The sequence below is a fragment of the Salmo trutta genome, chromosome 1, assembly GCF_901001165.1.
Source record: "Salmo trutta chromosome 1, fSalTru1.1, whole genome shotgun sequence".
Taxonomy (NCBI): Eukaryota; Metazoa; Chordata; class Actinopteri; order Salmoniformes; family Salmonidae; genus Salmo; species Salmo trutta.
In genome coordinates, this window is record NC_042957.1 from 2,252,364 (window position 1) to 2,277,971 (window position 25,608).

General features: G+C 45.4%; 1 protein-coding gene across 2 annotated transcripts; it reads left to right on the top strand.

Annotated features, from left to right (window-relative positions):
- The first annotated feature begins 7,415 nt into the window (after positions 1-7,415).
- On the top strand, positions 7,416-15,569 carry mtfr2 (mitochondrial fission regulator 2). Of its 2 annotated transcripts, none has more exons than XM_029690178.1 (8): positions 7,416-7,516; positions 7,774-8,227; positions 8,392-8,496; positions 9,422-9,549; positions 10,341-10,570; positions 10,724-11,066; positions 14,328-14,514; positions 15,195-15,569. In XM_029690178.1, exons 2-8 carry the CDS (start codon positions 8,156-8,158, stop codon positions 15,237-15,239), a joined length of 1,110 nt encoding a protein of 369 aa, XP_029546038.1. In that variant the 5' UTR covers positions 7,416-7,516; positions 7,774-8,155; the 3' UTR covers positions 15,240-15,569. The 2 variants fall into 2 exon arrangements, with proteins under 2 accessions (XP_029546038.1, XP_029546046.1); XM_029690186.1 differs by having other exon boundaries at positions 7,425-7,516; positions 7,814-8,227.
- Positions 15,570-25,608: the final 10,039 nt, after the last annotated feature.

The window sequence follows — 25,608 nt, forward strand, 5'->3', positions numbered from 1 at the left end:
GTCAGGGTTCCGTAGCCGCAGGCAGAACAGTTGAAACTGGAGCAGCAGCATGGCCAGGTGGACTGGGGACAGCAAGGAGTCATCATGCCAGGTAGTCCTGAGGCATGGTCCTAGGGCTCAGGTCCTCTGAGAGAGAGAGAGAGAGAGAGAAAGAAAGAGAGAATTAGAGAGAGCATATTTACATTCACACAGGACACTGGATAAGACAAGAGAATACTCCAGATGTAACAGACTGACCCTAGCCCCCCGACACATAAACTACTGCAGCATAAATACTGGAGGCTGAGACAGGAGGGATCAGAAGACACTGTGGCCCCATCCGATGATACCCCCGGACAGGGCCAAACAGGCAGGATATAACCCCACCCACTTTGCCAAAGCACAGCCCCCACACCACTAGAGGGATATCTACAACCACCAACTTACCGTCCGAAGACAAGGCCGAGTATAGCCCACAAAGATGTCCGCCACGGCACAACCCAAGGGGGGGGCGCCAACCCAGACAGGAAGACCACGTCAGTGGCTCAACCTACTCAAGTGACGCACCCCTCCCATGGACGGCATGGAAGAACACCAGTAAGTCAGTGACTCAGCCCCTGTAAAAGGGTTAGAGGCAGAGAATCCCAGTGGGAAGAGGGGAACCGACAAGGCAGAGACAGCAAGGGCGGTTCGTTGCTCCAGCCTTTCCGTTCACCTTCACACTCCTGGGCCAGACTATACTTAATCATAGGACCTACTGAAGAGATAAGTCTTCAGTAAAGACTTAAAGGTTGAGACTGAGTCTGCGTCTCTCACATGGGTAGGCAGACCATTCCATAAAAATGGAGCTCTATAGGAGAAAGCCCTACCTCCAGCCGTTTGCTTAGAAATTCTAGGGACAATTAGGAGGCCTGCGTCTTGTGACCGTAGCGTACGTGTAGGTATGTACGGCAGGACCAAATCGGAAAGATAGGTAGGAGCAAGCCCATGTAATGCTTTGTAGGTTAGCAGTAAAACCTTGAAATCAGCCCTTGCCTTAACAGGAAGCCAGTGTAGGGAAGCTAGCACTGGAGTAATATGATCAAATTTTTTGGTTCTAGTCAGGATTCTAGCAGCCGTATTTAGCACTAACTGAAGTTTGTTTAGTGCTTTATCCGGGTAGCCGGAAAGTAGAGCATTGCAGTAGTCGAGCCTAGAAGTAACAAAAGCATGGATTACTTTTTCTGCGTCATTTTTGGACAGAAAGTTTCTGATTTTTGCAATGTTACGTAGATGGAAAAAAGCTGTCCTTGAAACAGTCTTGATATGTTCTTCAAAAGAGAGATCAGGGTCCAGAGTAACGCCGAGGTCCTTCACAGTTTTATTTGAGACGACTGTACAACCATCCAGATTAATTGTCAGATTCAACAGAAGATCTCTTTGTTTCTTGGGACCTAGGACAAGCATCTCTGTTTTGTCCGAGTTTAAAAGTAGAAAATTTGCAGCCATCCACTTCCTTATGTCTGAAACACAGGCTTCTAGCGAGGGCAATTTTGGGGCTTCACCATGTTTCATTGAAATGTACAGCTGTGTGTCGTCCGCATAGCAGTGAAATTTAACATTATGTTTTCGAATGACATCCCCAAGAGGTAAAATATATAGTGAAAACAATAGTGGTCCTAGAACGGAACCTTGAGGAACACCGAAATTTACAATTGATTTGTCCGAGGACGAACCATTCACAGAGACAAACTGATATCTTTCCGACAGATAAGATCTAAACCAGGCCAGAACTTTTCCATGTAGACCAATTTGGGTTTCCAATCTCTCCAAAAGAATGTGGTGATCGATGGTATCAAAAGCGGCACTAAGATCTAGGAGCACGAGGACAGATGCAGAGCCTCGGTCTGACGTCATTAAAAGGTCATTTACCACCTTCACAAGTGCAGTCTCAGTGCTATGATGGGGTCTAAAACCAGACTGAAGCGTTTCGTATACATTGTTTGTCTTCAGGAAGGCAGTGAGTTGCTGCGCAACAACTTTTTCTAAAATTTTTGAGAGGAATGGAAGATTCGATATAGGCCGATAGTTTTTTATAATTTCTGGGTCAAGATTCGGCTTTTTCAAGAGAGGCTTTATTACTGCCATTTTTAGTGAGCTTGGTACACATCCGGTGGATAGAGAGCCGTTTATTATGTTCAACATAGGAGGGCCAAGCACAGGAAGCAGCTCTTTCAGTAGTTTAGTTGGAATAGGGTCCAGTATGCAGCTTGAGGGTTTGGAGGCCATGATTATTTTCATCATTGTGTCAAGAGATATAGTACTAAAACACTTTAGTATCTCCCTTGAGCCAAGGTCCTGGCAGAGTTGTGCAGACTCTGGACAATGAAGCCCTGGAGGAATACCCAGATTTAAAGATGAGTCCGTAATTTGCTTTCTAATGATCATGATCTTTTCCTCAAAAAAGTTCATAAATTTATTACTGCTGAAGTGAAAGCCATCCTCCATTTGCGAATGCTGCTTTTTAGTTAGCTTTGCGACAGTGTCAAAAAGAAATTTCGGATTGTTCTTATTTTCCTCAATTAAGTTGGAAAAATAGGATGATCGTGCAGCAGTGAGGGCTCTTCGATACTGCACGGTACTGTCTTTCCAAGCTAGTCGGAAGACTTCCAGTTTAGTGTGGCGCCATTTCCGTTCCAATTTTCTGGAAGCTTGCTTCAGAGCTCGTGTATTTTCTGTATACCAGGGAGCTAGTTTCTTATGACAGATGTTTTTAATTTTTAGGGGTGCAACTGCATCTAGGGTATTGCGCAAGGTTGAATTGAGTTCCTCGGTTAGGTGGTTAACTGATTCTTGTCCTCTGACGTCCTTGGGTAGGCAGAGGGAGTCTGGAAGGACATCAAGGAATCTTTGGGTTGTCTGAGAATTTATAGCACGACTTTTAATCTTCCTTGGTTGGGGTCTGAGCAGATTATTTGTTGCAATTGTAAACGCAATAAAATGGTGGTCCGATAATCCAGGATTATGAGGAAAAACATTAAGATCCACAACATTTATTCCATGGGACAAAACTAGGTCCAGAGTATGACTGTGGCAGTGAGTAGGTCCAGAGACATGTTGGACAAAACCCACTGAGTCGATGATGGCTCCGAAAGCCTTTTGGAGTGGGTCTGTGGACTTTTCCATGTGAATGTTAAAGTCACCAAAAATTAGAATATTATCTGCTATGACTACAAGATCCGATAGGAATTCAGGGAACTCAGTAAGGAACACTGCATATGGCCCAGGAGGCCTGTAAACAGTAGCTATAAAAAGTGATTGAGTAGGCTGCATAGATTTCATGACTAGAAGCTCAAAAGACGAAAACGTCATTGTTTTTTTTTTTGTAAATTGAAATTTGCTATCGTAAATGTTAGCAACACCTCCGCCTTTGCCGGATGCACGGGGGGTTTGGTCACTAGTGTAACCAGGGGGTGAGGCCTCATTTAACACAGTAAATTCATCAGGCTTAAGCCATGTTTCAGTCAGGCCAATCACATCAAGATTATGATCAGTGATTAGTTCATTGACTATAACTGCCTTGGAAGTGAGGGATCTAACATTAAGTAACCCAATTTTGAGATGTGAAGTATCACAATCTCTTTCAATAATGGCAGGAATGGAGGAGGTCTTTATACTAGTAAGATTACTGAAGCGAACACCGCCATTTTTAATTTTGCCCAACCAAGATCGAGGCACAGACACGGTCTCAATGGGGAAAGCTGAGCTGACTACGCTAACTGTGCTAGTGGCAGACTCCACTAAGCTGGCAGGCTGGCTAACAGCCTGTTGCCTGGCCTGCACCCTATTTCATTGTGGAGCTAGAGGAGTTAGAGCCCTGTCTATGTTCGTAGATAAGATGAGAGCACCCCTCCAGCTAGGATGGAGTCCGTCACTCCTCAGCAGGCCAGGCTTGGTCCTGTTTGTGGGTGAATCCCAGAAAGAGGGCCAGTTATCTACAAATTCTATCTTTTGGGAGGGGCAGAAAACAGTTTTCATGCAGCGATTGAGTTGTGAGACTCTGCTGTAGAGCTCATCACTCCCCCTAACTGGGAGGGGGCCAGAGACAATTACTCGATGCCGACACATCTTTCTAGCTGATTTACACGCTGAAGCTATATTGCGCTTGGTGACCTCTGACTGTTTCATCCTAACATCGTTGGTGCCGACGTGGATAACAATATCTCTATACTCTCTACACTCGCCAGTTTTAGCTTTAGCCAGCACCGTCTTTAGATTAGCCTTAACGTCGGTAGCCCTGCCCCCTGGTAAACAGTGTATGATCGCTGGATGATTAGTTTTAAGTCTAATACTGCGGGTAATGGAGTCGCCAATGACTAGGGTTTTCAATTTGTCAGAGCTAATGGTGGGAGCCGTCGGCGTCTCAGACCCCACAACGGGAGGAGCAGAGACCAGAGAAGTCTCGGCCTCCGACTCCGACTCGCTTAACGGGGAGAACCGGTTGAAAGTTTCTGTCGGCTGAATAAGCGACACCGGTTGAGCATTCCTACAGCGTTTCCCTCCAGAAGCCATGAGAAAGATGTCCGGCTGCGGGGACCGTGCGAGGGGGTTTATACTAACGTTACTATCTGTACTTGCTGGTGGCACAGACGCTGTTTCATCCTTTCCTACACTGAAATGACCCTTGCCTAACGATTGCGTCTGAAGCTGGGCTTGCAGCACAGCTATCCTTGCCGTAAGGCGATCGTTCTCCTGTATATTATGAGTACAACGACTGCAATTAGAAGGCATCATGTTAATGTTACTTAGCTTCGGCTGTTTGAAGTCCTGACGAACCATGTCCAGATAAAACCTCCGGGGTAGGAGAGTTGAATGAAAAAAAAGTTGAGTGAGGGAAAAAGTAAAAATATACGGTAATGAAAAAGTAAAAACCGTCAGGTAGCAAAGTAAAAACGGCAACAAAAACGCACAGCAGCGTAAACAAGTCTGCAAGTTGTGACCGTGGTGGTTAGAGGAGGCAGGTAGCCTAGTGGTTAGAGGAGGCAGGTAGCCTAGTGGTTAGAGGAGGAGGCAGGTAGCCTAGTGGTTAGAGGAGGCAGGTAGCCTAGTGGTTAGAGGAGGAGGCAGGTAGCCTAGTGGTTAGAGGAGGAGGCAGGTAGCCTAGTGGTTAGAGGAGGCAGGTAGCCTAGTGGTTAGAGGAGGCGGGTAGCCAAGTGGTTAGAGGAGGCGGGTAGCCTAGTGGTTAGAGGAGGCGGGTAGCCAAGTGGTTAGAGGAGGCAGGTAGCCTAGTGGTTAGAGGAGGCAGGTAGCCTAGTGGTTAGAGGAGGAGGCAGGTAGCCTAGTGGTTAGAGGAGGCGGGTAGCCTAGTGGTTAGAGGAGGCGGGTAGCCTAGTGGTTAGAGGAGGCAGGTAGCCTAGTGGTTAGAGGCGGCGGGTAGCCTAGTGGTTAGAGGAGGCGGGTAGCCAAGTGGTTAGAGGAGGCGGGTAGCCTAGTGGTTAGAGGGGGGAGGCAGGTAGCCTAGTGGTTAGAGGGGGAGGCAGGTAGCCTAGTGGTTAGAGGGGGGAGGCAGGTAGCCTAGTGGTTAGAGGGGGGAGGCAGGTAGCCTAGTGGTTAGAGGGGGGAGGCAGGTAGCCTAGTGGTTAGAGGGGGGAGGCAGGTAGCCTAGTGGTTAGAGGGGGAGGCAGGTAGCCCAGTGGGGCTACCTGCCTCTATAAAGAAAAATGCATGAAATGTATGTATTCACTACTTACTGTAAGTCGCTCTGGATAAGAGCGTCTGCTAAATGACTAAAATGTATGTAAATGTAATGTATGACAAAGTCAACCTCGGAAAACTACACATATTTGGTTATTAGAGATCCTACTGAGTATTTCGCACTTTAGCTGAGTCAGGTAGAAATGTTCTCTCTCTACCAGCCAACAAGTATCCCATATACCACGTGTTGCATTGCAGTGGAGTAAGGACTCACCAGTACTCTGTATTAAACCCGTCGCCCACCAGTACTCTGTATTAAACCCGTCGCCCACCAGTACTCTGTATTAAACCCGTCGCCCACCAGTACTCTGTATTAAACCCGTCGCCCACCAGTACTCTGTATTAAACCCGTCGCCCAGCAGTGCTCTGTATTAAACCTGTTGCCCAGCAGTACTCTGTATTAAACCCGTCGCCCAGCAGTACTCTGTATTAAACCTGTTGCCCAGCAGTACTCTGTATTAAACCCGTCGCCCAGCAGTACTCTGTATTAAACCCGTCGCCCAGCAGTACTCTGTATTAAACCTGTTGCCCAGCAGTACTCTGTATTAAACCTGTTGCCCAGCAGTACTCTGTATTAAACCCGTCGCCCACCAGTACTCTGTATTAAACCCGTCGCCCACCAGTACTCTGTATTAAACCCGTCGCCCAGCAGTACTCTGTATTAAACCTGTTGCCCAGCAGTACTCTGTATTAAACCTGTTGCCCAGCAGTACTCTGTATTAAACCCGTCGCCCAGCAGTACTCTGTATTAAACCCGTCGCCCAGCAGTACTCTGTATTAAACCCGTCGCCCAGCAGTACTCTGTATTAAACCGTGCCCACAGTACTCTGTATTAACCCGCGCCCACCAGTACTCTGTATTAAACCCGTCGCCCACCAGTACTCTGTATTAAACCCGTCGCCCACCAGTACTCTGTATTAAACCCGTCGCCCACCAGTACTCTGTATTAAACCCGTCGCCCAGCAGTACTCTGTATTAAACCCGTCGCCCAGCAGTACTCTGTATTAAACCCGTCGCCCAGCAGTACTCTGTATTAAACCCGTCGCCCAGCAGTACTCTGTATTAAACCCGTTGCCCACCAGTACTCTGTATTAAACCCGTCGCCCACCAGTACTCTGTATTAAACCCGTTGCCCACCAGTACTCTGTATTAAACCCGTCGCCCAGCAGTACTCTGTATTTAACCCGTCGCCCAGCAGTACTCTGTATTAAACCCGTTGCCCACCAGCACTCTGTATTAAACCCGTCGCCCAGCAGTACTCTGTATTAAACCCGTCGCCCACCAGTACTCTGTATTAAACCCGTTGCCCAGCAGCACAAGAGACCCATTGAAGTTTTACGAGTAATTTCCAATAGCATATATTAGTATTTTATTAAAAAGCGTATTTGTTTAAATATAGCCTACACAATAGTTTTCAACATACCAGTATTTGTGTAAAATAGGACAATTTGTTTTTTGAAACAATGTGAACTGCACTGGAGTGCAACAAAACAAAAATAAAGTTTAGCATGTCTTTATTCTGCTTGCTAGGAGAACGGTAAACTCATCCACACACACACACAAAATACGAATTTGGTGCGGATATTACTGAAAGGCCCCCCCATTGGTCGAACAGCTGTGGTCACATTGCATTGATGTGCTATTCTGATTGGCGTAGGATTTTCTTCCTATTGAAATGTCCAATCACGGCACGGTTTGCTGGAGTGGCTTTATTTGACTTCACCTTCTCACTTGTCCGGATACGTGAACATCCCAGGAGAATGTTATTTTGTCGACAAGTATAATTTCTAAATGATTCATTGGGGTAAGAGAAGATTAATTTTATTCACAATATACCGTTTACACATGTAATATATTACAATATTTATTCGCACGTTCGCTCGTTTGTTTATCATGTTACCGCTTGATGTGTTTTAATGAACTATATTTTGGGGAATATCTCAGTGTACTGATAGCTAGGTAACTACCAAACGTGCATGAAATTAATACATTATAAATAATGTTGCTGACCATTTTTCTAATTTGTTCGGGGATTTTGAAACCGTCTCTCTCCCCCACCAGGTTTAAATCAGGATGTTTCTGCTTCTTTGACTTTGGTCAGGACTCGTATCCCACGGTGCAAAGTGAAACCGGACGTCCTAGACCTGCATCCCATGGTGCAAAGTGAAACGGGAGTCCTAGCCCTGCATCCCATGGTGCAAAGTGAAACGGGAGTCCTAGCCCTGCATCCCATGGTGCAAAGTGAAACGGGAGTCCTAGCCCTGCATCCCATGGTGCAAAGTGAAACAGGAGTCCTAGCCCTGCATCCCATGGTGCAAAGTGAAACAGGAGTCCTAGCCCTGCATCCCATGGTGCAAAGTGAAACGGGAGTCCTAGCCCTGCATCACCACCAGTTTATTTTCCCCATCCATCATCAGCCAAACATACAGAAGGGCTTCCCAAGATGTCTCTACTAGAAGATATAATTGATCTGTTGCAAAATGTCCTTGAGTATTTCGGAGTCTCTCCTGACATGGTAAGAACAAAAATGAGTTAAATATTACAAAATGTAGTGGCTCAATTTATAGGATGCTTGTTTTGAGATTGTACCAAAAGATTTGAAGAGTGCTTCTTGCTGCTTCTTGCCAAACATTTGTGTGTGTGTGTGTGTGTGTGTGTGTGTGTGTGTGTGTGTGACAGCTGGTTCCAGTGTGGGAGAGCCAGTTGTGTGGTCAGTACCGGAGCCTGGTGCGGATGATCGGGACCAACCTCCCATTGACCCCGTCTCCTCGTATCCACTTCCAGGTCAATATGAATATAAACTGGTTAATACAGGTCAATATGATTATAAACTGGTTAATACAGGTCAATATGAATATAAACTGGTTAATACAGGTCAATATGAATATAAACTGGTTAATACAGGTCAATATGATTATAAACTGGTTAATACAGGTCAATATGAATATAAACTGGTTAATACAGGTCAATATGAATATAAACTGGTTAATACAGGTCAATATGAATATAAACTGGTTAATACAGGTCAATATGATTATAAACTGGTTAATACAGGTCTATATGAATATAAACTGGTTAATACAGGTCAATATGATTATAAACTGGTTAATACAGGTCAATATGAATATAAACTGGTTAATACAGGTCTATATGAATATAAACTGGTTAATACAGGTCAATATGAATATAAACTGGTTAATACAGGTCTATATGAATATAAACTGGTTAATACAGGTCTAGGATAATCTGAAGTAGTACGTCGGTCTTATCCATAACCGTTGGCCCCTGTAACCGTTGACCCCGTAACCGTTGACCCCTGTAACCGTTGACCCCTGTAACTGTTGACTCCTGTAACTGTTGACTCCTGTAACCGTTGACCCCTGTAACCGTTGACCCCTGTAACCGTTGACCCCTGTAACCGTTTTACCCCCTGTAACCGTTTTACCCCCTGTAACCGTTTTACCCCCTGTAACCGTTGACCCCTGTAACCGTTGACCCCTGTAACCGTTGACCCCGTAACCGTTGACCCCTGTAACCGTTGACCCCTGTAACCGTTGATCCCCCCAAAAGTTACGGAGTCAACAAACTATGGAGCAACACAACTTTCATCTGATACACATCAAGGTTTATTATTGTTATGGAAGATAGAACCTTCTGGTTCTGGTCCTGTGGTTTGGTCTCACACTCAGCTGGCTCGTACTGTCCACAGATTCCTCTACACACCTCCCGACAGCACAGATACCTGGACGTCACTGTGGATACCCGCCCCGCTATCCCCTCATTGGCTGACGTGCTGTGGGTGGCGGAGGATGAGGGAGACGGCTTCACCAAGATCAGGTAGATGGGACCCAGTAGATATACACAGAGACTCCTCAGACTGGTAGAACCCAGTAGATATACACAGAGACTCAGACTGGTAGAACCCAGTAGATATACACAGAGACTCATCAGACTGGTAGAACCCCTGGTAGAACCCAGTAGATATACACAGAGACTCAGACTGGTAGAACCCCGTAGATATACACAGAGACTCCTCAGACTGGTAGAACCCAGTAGATATACACAGAGACTCCTCAGACTGGTAGAACCCAGTAGATATACACAGAGACTCCTCAGACTGGTAGAACCCAGTAGATATACACAGAGACTCCTCAGACTGGTAGAACCCCTGGTAGAACCCAGTAGATATACAGACTCAGACTGGTAGAACCCAGAAGATATACACAGAGACTCCTCAGACTGGTAGAACCCCTGGTAGAACCCAGTAGATATACAGATTCAGACTGGTAGAACCCAGTAGATATAGTCACCCTGAGGGTTGTGTGTAGAATCCAATGGGGACATGTTATTGACACGCCAGAATAATAGCAGGAGCGATTACTACCCGACTGTAAACAAGTTAAGCTAGCTAGCTAGTCAATTTTGGCTAACTTGTTGGGTGATAAGATTCACATATTTACTGTTAATTAGCCATCGTAAATCTTTGCAAATAAACTCAACACTTCTCCAAAACGGCAAGGTGTTTCCAGTAATGTCTACTTTTTTTTTAATAGTGACATCTCCACTTTCCAAGTTTGTTATAGAAGGACTGTTTCTCAAATCTGTAATTCCTTCTGGTCCGATTTCAGGCACCGTGAGCGTCCGTCCCGTCAGGGTGCTGTGAGTCGCGGAGATGAAGTGGTGCTGAGCCTTCCACCTCCAGGGGACCCGTGGTTGGCAGCGGTCCGAGCCCAGCCAAGAGACATGACGCTGGGGCACAGATCAGACCCAGTGGCCCTACGGAAGATCACAGCCCTGGAGGATGAGCTGCTCAAACTACGAGCTCAGATTGCCATGATTGTTACCGCGCCACCATCAGGTGTCTAAACACACACACACACACACACACACACACACACACACACACACACACACACACACCTGTCCCAGTCATGGTAAACGCATCATTCCTCGATTATGAAACTTATCGTTTGTTCACCCTTTTCTCTCCCTCCTTTTTCCTGTCGTCCAGGTCCAGCCAATTCCCAGAACCTTCCGGGTACCCCTGGAATGTCCCCTGCATCTTTCCTCACCTCTACCCCTTGCTACCCTCCTCCTCCACCTCCTTGCTGCCCTCCTCCTCCACCTCCTCCCTGCCCTCCTCCTCCCAGCTCCTCTGTAGGGCTGTCTGCGGCGGAGGATCTAATCCAGCAGGGAAGGGAGGCCGGTAAGGGTCATGCCCAGGGGAAGAGCCATGAGGATGGGCAGGTTGGACTAGTACAGTCCCAGGATAAGGCGGTAGGACAAGGCCCGGTCCTCACCATGCTGGATGTACTGAATGACCTGAACCAGGTGAAACTACGGTCTGTGGAGAGGTAAGCATGGACACTAAGGCACGTCACTGTGCTGGAGTCAAGTCTACAACTCTGAGAGCCTGTCTGTCTTGACGCAGCAGATCTGCCAAGCTGATAGCCTTTTGTGTGCAATTTGAGGTCAAATCAAATGTTATTGGTCACGTGGTTAGCAGATGTTATTGGTCACGTGGTTAGCAGATGTTATTGGTCACGTGGTTAGCAGATGTTATTGGTCACATGGTTAGCAGATGTTACTGGTCACATGGTTAGCAGATGTTACTGGTCACATGGTTAGCAGATGTTATTGGTCACATGGTTAGCAGATGTTATTGGCCACATTGGACGGTTCTGACTTAGAATTTGTGGACAACTACAAATACCTAGGTGTCTGGTTAGACTAAACTCTCCTTCCAGACTCACATCAAACATCTCCAATCCAAAGTTAAATCTAGAATTGGCTTCCTATTTCGCAACAAAGCATCCTTCACTCATGCTGCCAAACATAGCCTCGTAAAACTGACCATCCTACCGATCCTCGACTTCGGCGATGTCATCTTTAAAATAGCCTCCAACACTCTCCTCAATAAACTGGATGCAGTCGATCACAGTGCCATCCGTTTTGTCACCAAAGCCCCATATACAACCCACCACTGCGACCTGTATGCTCTTGTTGGCTGGCCTTCACTTCATACTCGTTGCCAAACCCACTGGCTCCAGGTTATCTACAAGACCCTGCTAGGTAAAGTCCCCCCTTATCTCCGCTCACTGGTCACCATAGCAGCACCCACCCGTAGCACGCGCTCCAGCAGGTATATCTCTCTGGTCACCCCCAAAGCCAATTCCTCCTTTGGTCGCCTTTCCTTCCAGTTCTCTGCTGCCAATGACTGGAACGAACTACAAAAATCACTGAAGCTGGAAACACATATCTCCCTCACTAGCTTTAAGCACCAGATGTCAGAGCAGCTCTCAGATCACTGCACCTGTACATAGCCCATCTATAATTTAGCCCAAACAACTACCTCTTCCCCTACTGTATTTATTTTGCTCCTTTGCACCCCATTATTTCTACTTTGCACATTTCTTCCACTACAAATCTACCATTCCAGTGTTTTAATTGCTATATTGTATTAACTTTGCCACCATGGCCTATTTATTGCCTTTACCTCCCTTATCTCACCTCATTTGCTCACATTGTATATAGACTTATTTTTCTACTGTATTATTGACTGTATGTTTGTTTTACTCCATGTGTAACTCTGTGTTGTTATATGTGTCGAACTGCTTTGCTTTATCTTGGCCAGGTCGCAGTTGTAAATGAGAACTTGTTCTCAACTTGCCTACCTGGTTAAATAAAGGTGAAATAAAAAATAAAAATAAATATATCCACATAATTTTCCTTCCTCATGATGCCATCTATTTTGTGAAGTGCACCAGTCCCTCCTGCAGCAAAGAACCCCCACAACATGATGCTGCCACCCCCGTGCATCACGGTTGGGATGGTGTTCTTCAGCTTGCAAGCCTCCCCCTTTTTCCTCCAATCATAACGATGGTCATTATGTCCAAACAGTTATATTTTTGTTTCATCAGACCAGAGGACATTTCTCCAAAAAGTACGATCTTTGTCCCCATGTTCAGTTGCAGACCGTAGTCTGGCTTTTTTATGGCGGTTTTGGAGCAGTGGCTTCTTCCTTGCTGAGCGGCCTTTCAGGTTATGTTGATAAAGGACTCGTTTTACTGTGGATATAGATACTTTGTACCCCGGGATCGATCCTTTGCTGTTGTTCTGGGATTGATTTGCACTTTTCGCACCAAAGTACGTTCATCTCTAGGAGACAGAACACGTCTCCTTCCTGAGCGGTACGACGGCTGCGTGGTCCCATGGTGTTTATACTTGCGTACTATTGTTTGTACAGATGAACGTGGTACCTTCAGGCATTTGGAAATTGCTCCCAAGGATGAACCAGACTTGTGGAGGTCAACAATGTTTTGTTGTTGTTGAGGTCATGGCTGATTTTTTTTGATTTTCCCATGATGTCAAGCAAAGAGGCACTGAGTTTGAAGGTAGACCTTGAAATACATCCACATGTACACCTCCAATTGACTCAAATTATGTTAATTAGCCTATCAGAAGCTTCTAAAGCCATGACATCATTTTCTGGAATTGTCCAAGCTGTTTAAAGGCACAGTCAACTTAGTGTATGTAAACTTCTGATCTACTGGAATTGTGATACAGTGAATTATAAGTGAAATAATCTGTCTGTAAACAATTTGTTGGAAAAATGACTTGTGTCATGTACAAAGTAGATGTCCTAACCGACTTGCCAGAACTATAGTTTGTTAACAAGAAATGTGTTGAGTGGTTGAAAAACGTTTTAATAACTCCAACATTAAGTGTATGTAAACTTCCGACTTCAACTGTATATAACATTCTATTGTTTGTAAGAATTGAAAAATTATACATTTTGAATTTGGTGTTTTGCGTATCCGTCCATAAACCGTGGAATCTGTGCGTTGTTTGATATCATTTTAAGGTTTCAGGAAATGGCAGTTACAGGTTAAAAAAAACATGATAATAAAATAATTTACAAAATGCTCCAACTTTCTGAGGGGGACCCCCCCCCCCCCCCCCCCCCCCAGCTAACCTCAGGCCTACGTCAGCACCACCTCGTTAGGGACAGCCCTGAATGTACATTTTTAAACATATTTCTAGTTAGCTACTGAAGCGAATTTCCCAAGTACCCATACGTCTATATAGCCTAGCATTTCTCCTGAGGAAATCTTCTGCCAACATCCATTATTTAGGTTTAGAAGGTGCATTTTCCTACGATTCCAGGTGTCGGCGTCACGTGTGCTGCAGGTGGCGCCGTTGCAACGCTGGAGTTGGGGCCCTGGAGTTGGGGCCCTGGAGTTGGGGCCCTGGAGTTGGGGCCCTGGAGTTGGGGCCCTGGAGTTGGGGCCCTGGAGTGGGGCCCTGGTGTAGGGCTCTGGAGTTGGGCCCTGGTTTGGGGCCCTGGAGTAGGGCTCTGTTAAAAAGTTGTGCACTAATTAAGAGGGGGTGCCATTTGCCAATATAGCCTGTCTGGCAAGCAAATCTCTGTCACAATGGCCGTGTTTCTAGAGCATCAAAACCAGGATGTATCATGGGTAAATTGTGACTGACTGATCTAGAAATAATGAATAGTTATTTACGATGCGAGGTGTGTGTGGGACAAACCCATTCTCTGACTGGCACTGAATATTCTGTAGCTGTTCTTTAGTGTCTTGCGTTTGCCCCACCCCCAGGTCGCCCGGGGGAACGCCGGTGCGGAGGAGGCGGAGCAAGGGCACGGCGTTGCTAAGCGACCCGGCCTCCATGATTGCCGAGGCCCTGAGGAGGAAGTTCGCCCACCATCGCCTCAATGACTCGTACGACAAAGAGAACCGCTCGGCAGAGCTCTCGCCGTTCGGCAGCCCCGATACATCGCCCTGTGTAAGTACATACAGAAGAACCACATTCACAAACTGTATCCCAGGCTGTTAGGAGAGACTACGGACACAGCCCCAGTGTCTGTCTGTCTGTCTGTCTGTCTGTCTGTCTGTCTGTCTGTCTGTCTGTCTGTCTGTCTGTCTGTCTGTCTGTCTGTCTGTCTGTCTGTCTGTCTGTCTGTCTGTGGTCTGCCCCAGTGTCTGTCTGTCTGTCTGTCTGTCTGTCTGTCTGTCTGTCTGTCTGTCTGTCTGTGATCTGCCAGCAGGCGGTGCTGTATCTCTGTCTGTAGTCTGTGGTCATTTTGTAGTTGAGATGGTAAAATGTGGGTAAAGTTACTGGGACTTTACAACCTTGTAGGGCTCTGGTCAAACGAAATGCCCTATGTAGGGAACAGGGAGATATAGTGCACTACTTTAGACCAGAGCCCTATGTAGGGAACAGGGAGATATAGTGCACTACTTTAGACCAGAGCCCTATGTAGGGAACAGGGAGATATAGTGCACTACTTTAGACCAGAGCCCTATGTAGGGAACAGGGAGATATAGTGCACTACTTTAGACCAGAGCCCTATGTAGGGAACAGGGAGATATAGTGCACTACTTTAGACCAGAGCCCTATGTAGGGAACAGGGCACATTTTTGTTCTCTTCCTATCTGGTCATGTGACCTGTCATTTTGTTTTAGATCCCCCAGCATTCCAAGCGCAGCCAAGGACGACTCGACCTGTGACCTCCAAGGTCACTACGCCGCCTGAGAACACCGACGCCTCCCGCCGGCTACTATGGCAACTGCTGGCTGAGGGTGCGTCCCAATAAAACCGCTTTTTTCTCTTGAAGTGTAGACCTGTTCACTACTTTTAAATTAGGGAAGTGAACAAGTGTACACTTTGGGAGGAAGGAGAGATAATTGGGATAGAGCCCAGGTCCCCTTGTTGTTCTGTGCTATGATGCGTCCATCAGGTTTATATAAGGGACGATTTGATATTGAGCCTAATTCATTTTCATGCAGTCATTTCAATTGTATATATTTTGCTGTAAATACACTATATGATCAAAAGTATGTGGACACCTTTATCGAACATCATATTCCAAAATCGTGGGCATTAATATGAAGTTGGTCCCCACTTTGCTGCTATAACAGCCTCCACTCTTCTGGGAAGGCTTTTCACTAGATGTTGGAACATTGCTGTTATAACAGCCTCCACTCTTCTGGGAAGGCTTTCCACTAGATGTTGGAACATTGCTGCTATAACAGCCTCCACTCTTCTGGGAAGGCTTTCCACTAGATGTTGGAACATTGCTGTTATAACAGCCTCCACTCTTCTGGGAAGGCTTTCCACTAGATGTTGGAACATTGCTGCTATAACAGCCTCCACTCTTCTGGGAAGGCTTTCCACTAGATGTTGGATCATTGCTGCTATAACAGCCTCCACTCTTCTGGGAAGGCTTTCCACTAGATGTTGGAACATTGCTGCTATAACAGCCTCCACTCTTCTGGGAAGGCTTTTCACTAGATGTTAGAACATTGCTGCTATAACAGCCTCCACTCTTCTGGGAAGACTTTCCACTAGATGTTGGAACATTGCTGCTATAACAGCCTCCACTCTTCTGGGAAGGCTTTCCTCTAGATGTTGGAACATTGCTGTTATAACAGACAAACTGATTTGTTGGAAAGGTGGCATCCTGTGACGGTGCCACGTTGAAAGTCACTGAGCTCTTCAGTAAGACATTCTACTGCCAATGTTTCTCTATGGAGATTACATTTCTTATTTAACCTTTATTTAACTAGGCAAGTCAGTTGAGAACAAATTGTTATTTTCAATGATGGTCTACCGGGGAACAGTGGGTTAACTGCCTTGTTCAGGGGCAGAACGACAGATTTGTACCTTGTCAGCTTAGGGATTCAATCTACCTTTCGGTTACTAGTCCAACGCTCTAACCACTAGGCTACCTGCTGGTTACTAGTCCAACGCTCTAACCACTAGGCTACCTGCTGGTTACTAGTCCAACGCTCTAACCACTAGGCTACCTGCTGGTTACTAGTCCAACACTCTAACCACTAGGCTACCTGTTGGTTACTAGTCCAACGCTCTAACCACTAGGCTAACTGCTGGTTACTAGTCCAACGCTCTAACCACTAGGCTACCTGCTGGTTACTAGTCCAACGCTCTACCCACTAGGCTACCTGCTGGTTACTGGTCCAACGCTCTAACCACTAGGCTACCTGCTGGTTACTAGTCCAACGCTCTACCCACTAGGCTACCTGCTGGTTACTAGCCCAACGCTCTAACCACTAGGCTACCTGCTGGTTACTAGTCCAACGCTCTAACCACTAGGCTACCTGCTGGTTACTAGCCCAACGCTCTAACCACTAGGCTACCTGCTGGTTACTAGTCCAACGCTCTAACCACTAGGCTACCTGCTGGTTACTAGTCCAACGCTCTAACCACTAGGCTACCTGCTGGTTACTAGTCCAACGCTCTAACCACTAGGCTACCTGCTGGTTACTAGTCCAACGCTCTAACCACTAGGCTACCTGCTGGTTACTAGTCCAACGCTCTAACCGCTAGGCTACCTGCCTCCTCTAACCACTAGGCTACCTGCTGGTTACTAGTCCAACGCTCTAACCACTAGGCTACCTGCTGGTTACTAGTCCAACGCTCTAACCACTAGGCTACCTGCCGCCCCTGCATGGCTGTGTGCTCGATTGTATACACCTGTCAGCAACGGGTGTTGCTGAATTCAATCATTTGAAGGGTTGTCCACATACTTTTGTGTATATATAGTGTAGATATACCAATGTTTTTCTACTGAGTTAGTTTTGGTACAGTTGAATGATTCCATGTTTCTATTGGCTAGGATTTCTGGGTCATATTCATTAGTTCACACTGTAGCGAAACATTTTTGCCACGGATAACAAAAACGAGCCTATCTTATTGGACAACTTCAGCTTCTACCTACCTCCCTTGTACAATTTTAAAGTAATGATGTATTATTATAATATGGACAGACAGCTAGCTCTCTACTCTTATCAAAATACTCTGTCTTTGTTTTTATGTGTTCTTATTTACTGCTCTGTTGACCTGACCCCCTTGACCTGTTGACCTGACCCTCTTGACCTGTTGACCTGACCCCCTTAACCAAAACAAATGCTTAAACTCTTTGTGAAGTAAAGTACTAGACACAAAAATGAACTTTGGCTGTGCTTAGGCAGGGGGGGGGTTAAAACATGTTATAGATATACAGTACCAGTCAAAAGTTTGGACACCTACTCATTCCAGGGCTTTTCTTTATTTTTACTATTTTCTACATTGTAGAATAATAGTGAAGACATCAAAACTATGAAATAACACATATGGAATCATGTAGAAACCAAAAAAAAGAAAGTATTAAACAAATCCAAATATATTTTATAGTTTATATTCTTCAATGTAGCCACCCTTTGCCTCGATGACAGCTTTGCACATTTTTGGCATTCTCTCAACCAGCTTCACCTGGAATTATTTTCCAGCAGTCTTCAAGGAGTTCCCACATATGCTGAGCACTTGTTGGCTGCTTTTTCTTCACCCTGTGGTCCAACTCATCCCAACCCATCTCAACTGGGTCGTGGACGGGTGATTGTGTCTATTCTTTCAGTCTCACTCCTCCTTTCAGCTGTCTGTCTATTCTCTCCATCCCTGTTTGAGGCAGAAGGAGAGAGAGAGAGGGAGGGATTGGCTAAATGACAAATCACTCCCTTCCCCCTCAGCCATCCATTTGCACGTTCACGCTCGCCTCCGACATATCCACAAGTGTCCCAAAGCTGAGGGAGTAAAAATGATCGAGGGTGTAGGGGCTAATTAGACCCTCAGATCGCCACTTCGACCGAGCCAGCAATGATTAAGAGCAAAGTGATATCCCAACATGCACTGCAATATCTTTGTGCAATTTTTTTTTTTTTTAAAGAATGGAGAGGCTTGTATAATTCTATGCCACGTGCATTTTGTTTTTGTCTGATTTCAAAACTTGATAAATGTAACAGATGAAATACCTCCCAAATTAAATGTTTAACTGTTACTGAGGTTTAAATCTTGTTGAAACGACATGGGGGGGGATTTGTTCATTTAGAATTTCATGCTTGTTTTTATTATCTAAAAGTGGAACATGAAAGTGCATCAGTAAAGTCAGAAGTGTGTCTTGAAGTTGAAGGTATATTCATCACCTCACCACTCTCTGGACGTCACCCTCTGAGTTTCATCACCTCACCACTCTCTGGACGTCACCCTCTGAGTTTCATCACCTCACCACTCTCTGGACGTCACCCTCTGAGTTTCATCAGCAACACGCGACAGATGAGGCCCCTCCGAGCGAGTTGGTAGGGCCGAGGAGGTGGTTTGGAATTCACAGAGAATGATTTATTGACTGGTACTAAATCTCAATCCAGGTATACTGTGAAAGATAACATGGATGGTGTCTATTGTACTTTCCATATGACAACCTACTACTCTCTGTCGTGTAAATGCTCTGGTCTACAGCAGTGCACTATATAGGGAATAGGGTGCCATAGGGCTCTGGTCAACAGCAGTGCACTATATAGGGAATAGGGTGCCATAGGGCTCTGGTCTAAAGTAGTACACTATATAGGGAATAGGGTGCCATAGGGCTCTGGTCTACAGCAGTGCACTATGTAGGGAATAGGGTTCCATAGGGCTCTGGTCTATAGTAGTGCACTACATAGGGAATAGGGTGCCATAGGGCTCTGGTCTATAGTAGTGCACTATATAGGGAATAGGGTGCCATTTGACACTAAATGTACACACTCATCTGATGGGTTCAACTGTTATTTTTCAAACAAAATAAACAAGTTTACCTGAAAGGTGTTGAAACGCAGTCGAGGAGGAATCCGTTCTGATTTTTTGAACAAGTCAGTCAACACTGAGGTAAAACACTGAGCTAGACTGTCCACTAGATGGAGGTGGTGTCTCATTAGGAACAGAGAGAGAGAACTCAAATACAGTCTGGCTGCTTTGGTCCTCTCTTGCTGTGTGTCGTCTAGCTGTAGTAGGATGTTATGGAGTTGGTAGGATGTTATGGAGTTGGTAGGATGTTATGGGGTTAGTAGGATGTTATGGGGTTGGTAGGATGTTATGGGGCTGTAGTAGGATGTTATGGAGTTGGTAGGATGTTATGGAGTTGGTAGGATGTTATGGGGTTAGTAGGATGTTATGGGGTTGGTAGGATGTTATGGGGCTTTAGTAGGATGTTATGGGGCTGTAGTAGGATGTTATGGAGTTGGTAGGATGTTATGGGGTTGGTAGGATGTTATGGGGCTTTAGTAGGATGTTATGGGGCTGTAGTAGGATGTTATGGAGTTGGTAGGATGTTATGGGGTTAGTAGGATGTTATGGGGTTGGTAGGATGTTATGGGGCTGTAGTAGGATGTTATGGAGTTGGTAGGATGTTATGGAGTTGGTAGGATGTTATGGGGCTGTGGTAGGATGTTATGGAGTTGGTAGGATGTTATGGGGCTTTAGTAGGATGTTATGGGGCTGTAGTAGGATGTTATGGGGCTGTAGTAGGATGTTATGGAGTTGGTAGGATGTTATGGGGCTGTAGCAGGATGTTAAGGAGTTGGTAGGATGTTATGGGGCTGTAGTAGGATGTTATGGGGTTGGTAGAATGTTATGGAGTTCGTAGGATGTTATGGGGCTGTGGTAGGATGTTATGGGGCTGTAGTAGGGTGTTATGGGGCTTTAGTAGGATGTTATGGGGCTGAAGTAGGATGTTATGGGGCTGTAGTAGGATGTTATGGAGTTGGTAGGATGTTATGGGGCTGTGGTAGGATGTTATGGGGCTGTAGTAGGATGATATGGGGCTGTAGTAGGATGATATGGGGCTGTAGTAGGATGTTGTAGGATGTTATGGGGTTGGTAGGATGTTATGGGGTTGGTAGGATGTTATGGGGTTGGTAGGATGTTATGGGGTTGGTAGAATGTTAGTAGGATGTTATGGGGTTGGTAGGATGTTATGGGGCTGTAGTAGGATATTATGGGGCTGTAGTAGGATGTTATGGGGTTGGTAGGATGTTATGGGGTTGGTAGGATGTTATGGGGCTTTAGTAGGATGTTATGGGGTTGGTAGGATGTTATGGGGTTGGTAGGATGTTAGCAGGATGTTATGGATTTATAGTTAGTAGGATGTTATGGAGTTGGTAGGATGTTATGGATTTATAGTTAGTAGGATGTTATGGAGTTGGTAGGATGTTATGGATTTATAGTTAGTAGGATGTTATGGAGTTGGTAGGATGTTATGGGGCTTTAGTAGGATGTTATGGAGTTGGTAGGATGTTATGGATTTATAGTTAGCAGAATGTTGTGGGGGTATTTCAGCACTACTCTGTTTGGGGTGACAACAATACACCTACCGATAATAATCTCTCCATGAGTACAGCCATAGTTCTCTCTATACCCTACCACCACCACCACCACCTTTCTCTCTTCTCTCTCCCTTCTCCCTCCCTTCTCTCTCTCAAATCCAGGACTATCTATCTATCTTCAATTGTTGGCTGTAAACAGATTCCAGGTTGTAATTGAGCAGAGAGAGAGAGATATGGCTTTTTAATGTTCTAGTTTAAGATGACAAACATAAACGATGATGAACGTGTGAAGTTGTCATCATGTTGGAAGATGAGTCATTTATGTTAAATCATAACACTGAGTTTTGTATTTGTATTTATTATGGATCCCCCCTTAACCAAGGCAGCAGCTACTCTTCTTGGGGTCCGGGATGTAATGGGGGTATTCCAGCACTACGCTGTTTACTGTAACAACAATACACAGCCATAGTTCTCTCTCTACCCCCACCCCCACCCCGATAAGAGTTGATTCTCTAATCAGATAAAGAGAAGGAAGAAGGGGAAAGAGAGAGAGAGGACTGTTTCGCCATCACAGACTGGAATATGTTCAAGGACTGATTCGATAACATTCAGGAGTTTACGACATCAGTCACTAGCTTCAATAATAAGTGCATCGACTCACAGCTCTTAGAGACTTACCCAGAAAGACTCACAGCTCTTAGAGATTTACCCAGAAAGACTCACAGCTCTTAGAGACTTACCCAGAAAGACTCACAGCTCTTAGAGACTTACCCAGAAAGACTCACAGCTCTTAGAGACTTACCCAGAAAGACTCACAGCTCTTAGAGACTTACCCAGAAAGACTCACAGCTCTTAGAGATTTACCCAGAAAGACTCACAGCTCTTAGAGACTTACCCAGAAAGACTCACAGCTCTTAGAGACTTACCCAGAAAGACCCACAGCTCTTAGAGACTTACCCAGAAAGACTCACAGCTCTTAGAGACTTACCCAGAAACACTCACAGCTCTTAGAGACTTACCCAGAAACACTCACAGCTCTTAGAGACTTACCCAGAAAGACTCACAGCTCTTAGAGCCTTACCCAGAAAGACTCACAGCTCTTAGAGACTTACCCAGAAAAACACAGCTTTAATAGCTATCCAAAGGTGGTTCTACAAAGTATTGACTCAGGGTTGTGAATTCTTAGGTAACTAAGGTATTTCTGTAGTTCATTTTCAATAAATGTAAAAAAAAATAAAAAACATGTTTTCACTTTGTTCTTATGGGGTATTGTGTGTAGATGGATAATTGTTATATATATATATTTTAAATCAATTTAGAATTCAGGCTGTAACACAACAACATTTTTGAATAAATTAAAGGAATACTTTCTGAAGGCATTGTACATGTTTCAAGCAGACCACCATAGTCCCTGTGTCCCAAAAACACAGAGGCAATAACTAACTAACTATCGTATGTATCACTCACATCTGTAGCCATGAAATGCTTTGAAAAGGCTGGTCATGGCTCACATCAACACCATCATCCCAGACACCCTGGACCAATTTGAATACCTCCCCAACAGATCCACAGATGACGCAATCTCTATTTGCCCTCACCCACCCACCTGGACTAAAAAAACACCTATGGGAGAATGCTGTTCATTCACTACAGCTCAGCGTTCAACACCATCACTTAGCTCAGGACTCTGGGACTGAACACCTTCCTCTGCAACTGGATCCTGAGCTTCCTGTCGGACCGGGCAGCGAGTACGACTCCGACGCCATCATCAAGTTTGCTGACGACACGACAGTGGTTGGTCTGATCACCGACAACCATGAAGCAGCCTATAGGGAGGAGGTCAGAGACCTGGCCGTGTGGTGCCAGGACAATAACCTCTCCCCTCAACATCAGCGAGACAAAGGATCGTGGATGATTGAAAAAGGGGGGCTGTAGTAGAGCGGGTCGAGAGCTTTAAGTTCCTCGGTGTTCACATCACTAAGGAATGAACATGGTCCACAGACCAACACAGTCGTGAAGAAGGAGGCTGAAAAGGTTTGGCATGGGGCCCCTCAGACTCTCAAAACGTTCTACAGCTGCACCATTAAGAGCCTCACCATGACTGGCTACATCACCGCTTGGTATGGCAACTGCTTGGCATCTGACCGCAAAGCGCTACAGAGGGTAGTGTGTATCCGGCCAAGTATATCGCTGGTGCTGAGCTCCCTGCCATCCAGGATCTCCATACCAGGCGGTGTCAGAAGAAGGCCTTAAAAAACTGTCCCAAGACTCCAGCCACTCAAGTCATAGACTGTTCTCTCTGCTACCACGCGGAAAGTGGTACTGATCGACCTAGTCTAGAACCAACAGGACCCTGAACAGCTTCTACCCCCAAGCCATAAGACTGGTAAAGAGTTAATCAATAGCTACCTGGACCTTCTGCATTGACCCTTTTTGCATGAATTCTTTCTACTCATCACATACGCTGTTGTTACTGTTTATTATCCATCCTGTTGCCTAGTTACTTTATCCCCACCTATATGTACATATCTACCTCAACTATCTCGTACCCCTGGTACCCTGTGTATATAGCCATGTTATCATTGACTCAGTACTGGTACCCTGTGTATATAACCAAGTTATCATTGACTCAGTACTGGTACCCTGTGTATATAGCCAAGTTATCATTGACTCAGTACTGGTACCCTGTGTATATAGCCATGTTATCATTGACTCTGTACTGGTACCCTGTGTATATAGCCAAGTTATCATTGACTCAGTACTGGTACCCTGTGTATATAGCCAAGTTATCATTGACTCAGTACTGGTACTCTGTGTATATAGCCATGTTATCATTGACTCTGTACTGGTACCCTGTGTATATAGCCAAGTTATCATTGACTCAGTACTGGTACCCTGTGTATATAGCCAAGTTATCATTGACTCAGTACTGGTACTCTGTGTATATAGCCAAGTTATCATTGACTCTGTACTGGTACCCTGTGTATATAGCCAAGTTATCATTGACTCAGTACTGGTACCCTGTGTATATAGCCAAGTTATCATTGACTCAGTACTGGTACCCTGTGTATATAGCCAAGTTATCATTGACTCAGTACTGGTACTCTGTGTATATAGCCAAGTTATCATTGACTCTGTACTGGTACCCTGTGTATATAGCCAAGTTATCATTGACTCAGTACTGGTACCCTGTGTATATAGCCAAGTTATCATTGACTCAGTACTGGTACCCTGTGTATATAGCCAAGTTATCATTGACTCTGTACTGGTACCCTGTGTATATAGCCTAGTTATCATTGACTCAGTACTGGTACCCTGTGTATATAGCCAAGTTATCATTGACTCAGTACTGGTACCCTGTGTATATAGCCAAGTTATCATTGACTCTGTACTGGTACCCTGTGTATATAGCCAAGTTATCATTGACTCAGTACTGGTACCCCGTGTATATAGCCAAGTTATCATTGACTCTGTACTGGTACCCCGTGTATATAGCCAAGTTATCATTGACTCTGTACTGGTACCCCGTGTATATAACTGTAAGTAAGCATTTTACTGTTAGTCTCCACCTGTTGTTACCAAGCATTGTACTGTTAGTCTCCACCTGTTGTTACCAAGCATTTCACTGTTAGTCTAGGAGTAAGGGGTAGGAGAGGGAGGGAAAAGGGGAAATCTAGTGATAGAAAGACAGGGAAGGGAGAAGAAAGAGAACGGGGAGAGAGACAGGATAAAAAGAGAGAGAGACAGATGGAGAGAATGAGGCAAAGGGAATGAGAGAGAGAGAGAGAGAGAGAGAGAAAGTTCCAGAGCTGGAAAATTTGCATATCAGTCATTTGCAAGTCAAATAAGACCTGTAGACAGAAGTGGGGGGACCTCTCCTCTGATTGGCTGGCCCTCAAATCACCTGATGATGTAATTATTAACCTTTTCACTCATGGCCCACGGTGCTGTCTGACTGTGTCCGAGAAAGGCTCCCTATTCTCTGTGTGGGCCCTGGTCAGAAGTAGTGCACTAAGTAGGGCATATGGTGTATAGTACCTGGTCAGAAGTAGTGCACTAAGTAGGGCATATGGTGTATAGTACCTGGTCAGAAGTAGTGCACTAAGTAGGGCATATGGTGTATAGTACCTGGTCAGAAGTAGTGCACTAAGTAGGGCATATGGTGTATAGTACCTGGTCAGAAGTAGTGCACTAAGTAGGGAATATGGTGTGAAAGTTTTGGGACTTTACAATGAAACAGATTGGATACCCCCCCCCACACACACACCCCAGGACACACACACCGCCGGACACACACCCCAGGACACACACACCGCTGGACACACACACCCCAGGACACACACACCGCTGGACACACACCCCAGGACACACACACAACACACCCCAGGACACACACACACACACACCCCAGGACACACACACACACACACACACATACCCCAGGACACACACCCCAGGACACACACACCCCAGGACACACAATAGGACCTGAGGTAAGAGATCAGCAGATCAGGTTTATGTAGTACCTAATCTACTCATCTGAGCCTGAACACACACACACACACACACACACACCAACATTGGACATATTGTGTGTGTGTGTGTGTGTGTGTGAGCTCATAAGTGTCTCTGGTTATCTTGACTCAGACCAGAGAAAGAGAGAGGAATCCAGAGCTGAAAGAGTTAATCATACTGTACTCCTTGTTTTAGTCATATCTCTCTCTCTCTCTTTCTCTCTCTTTTC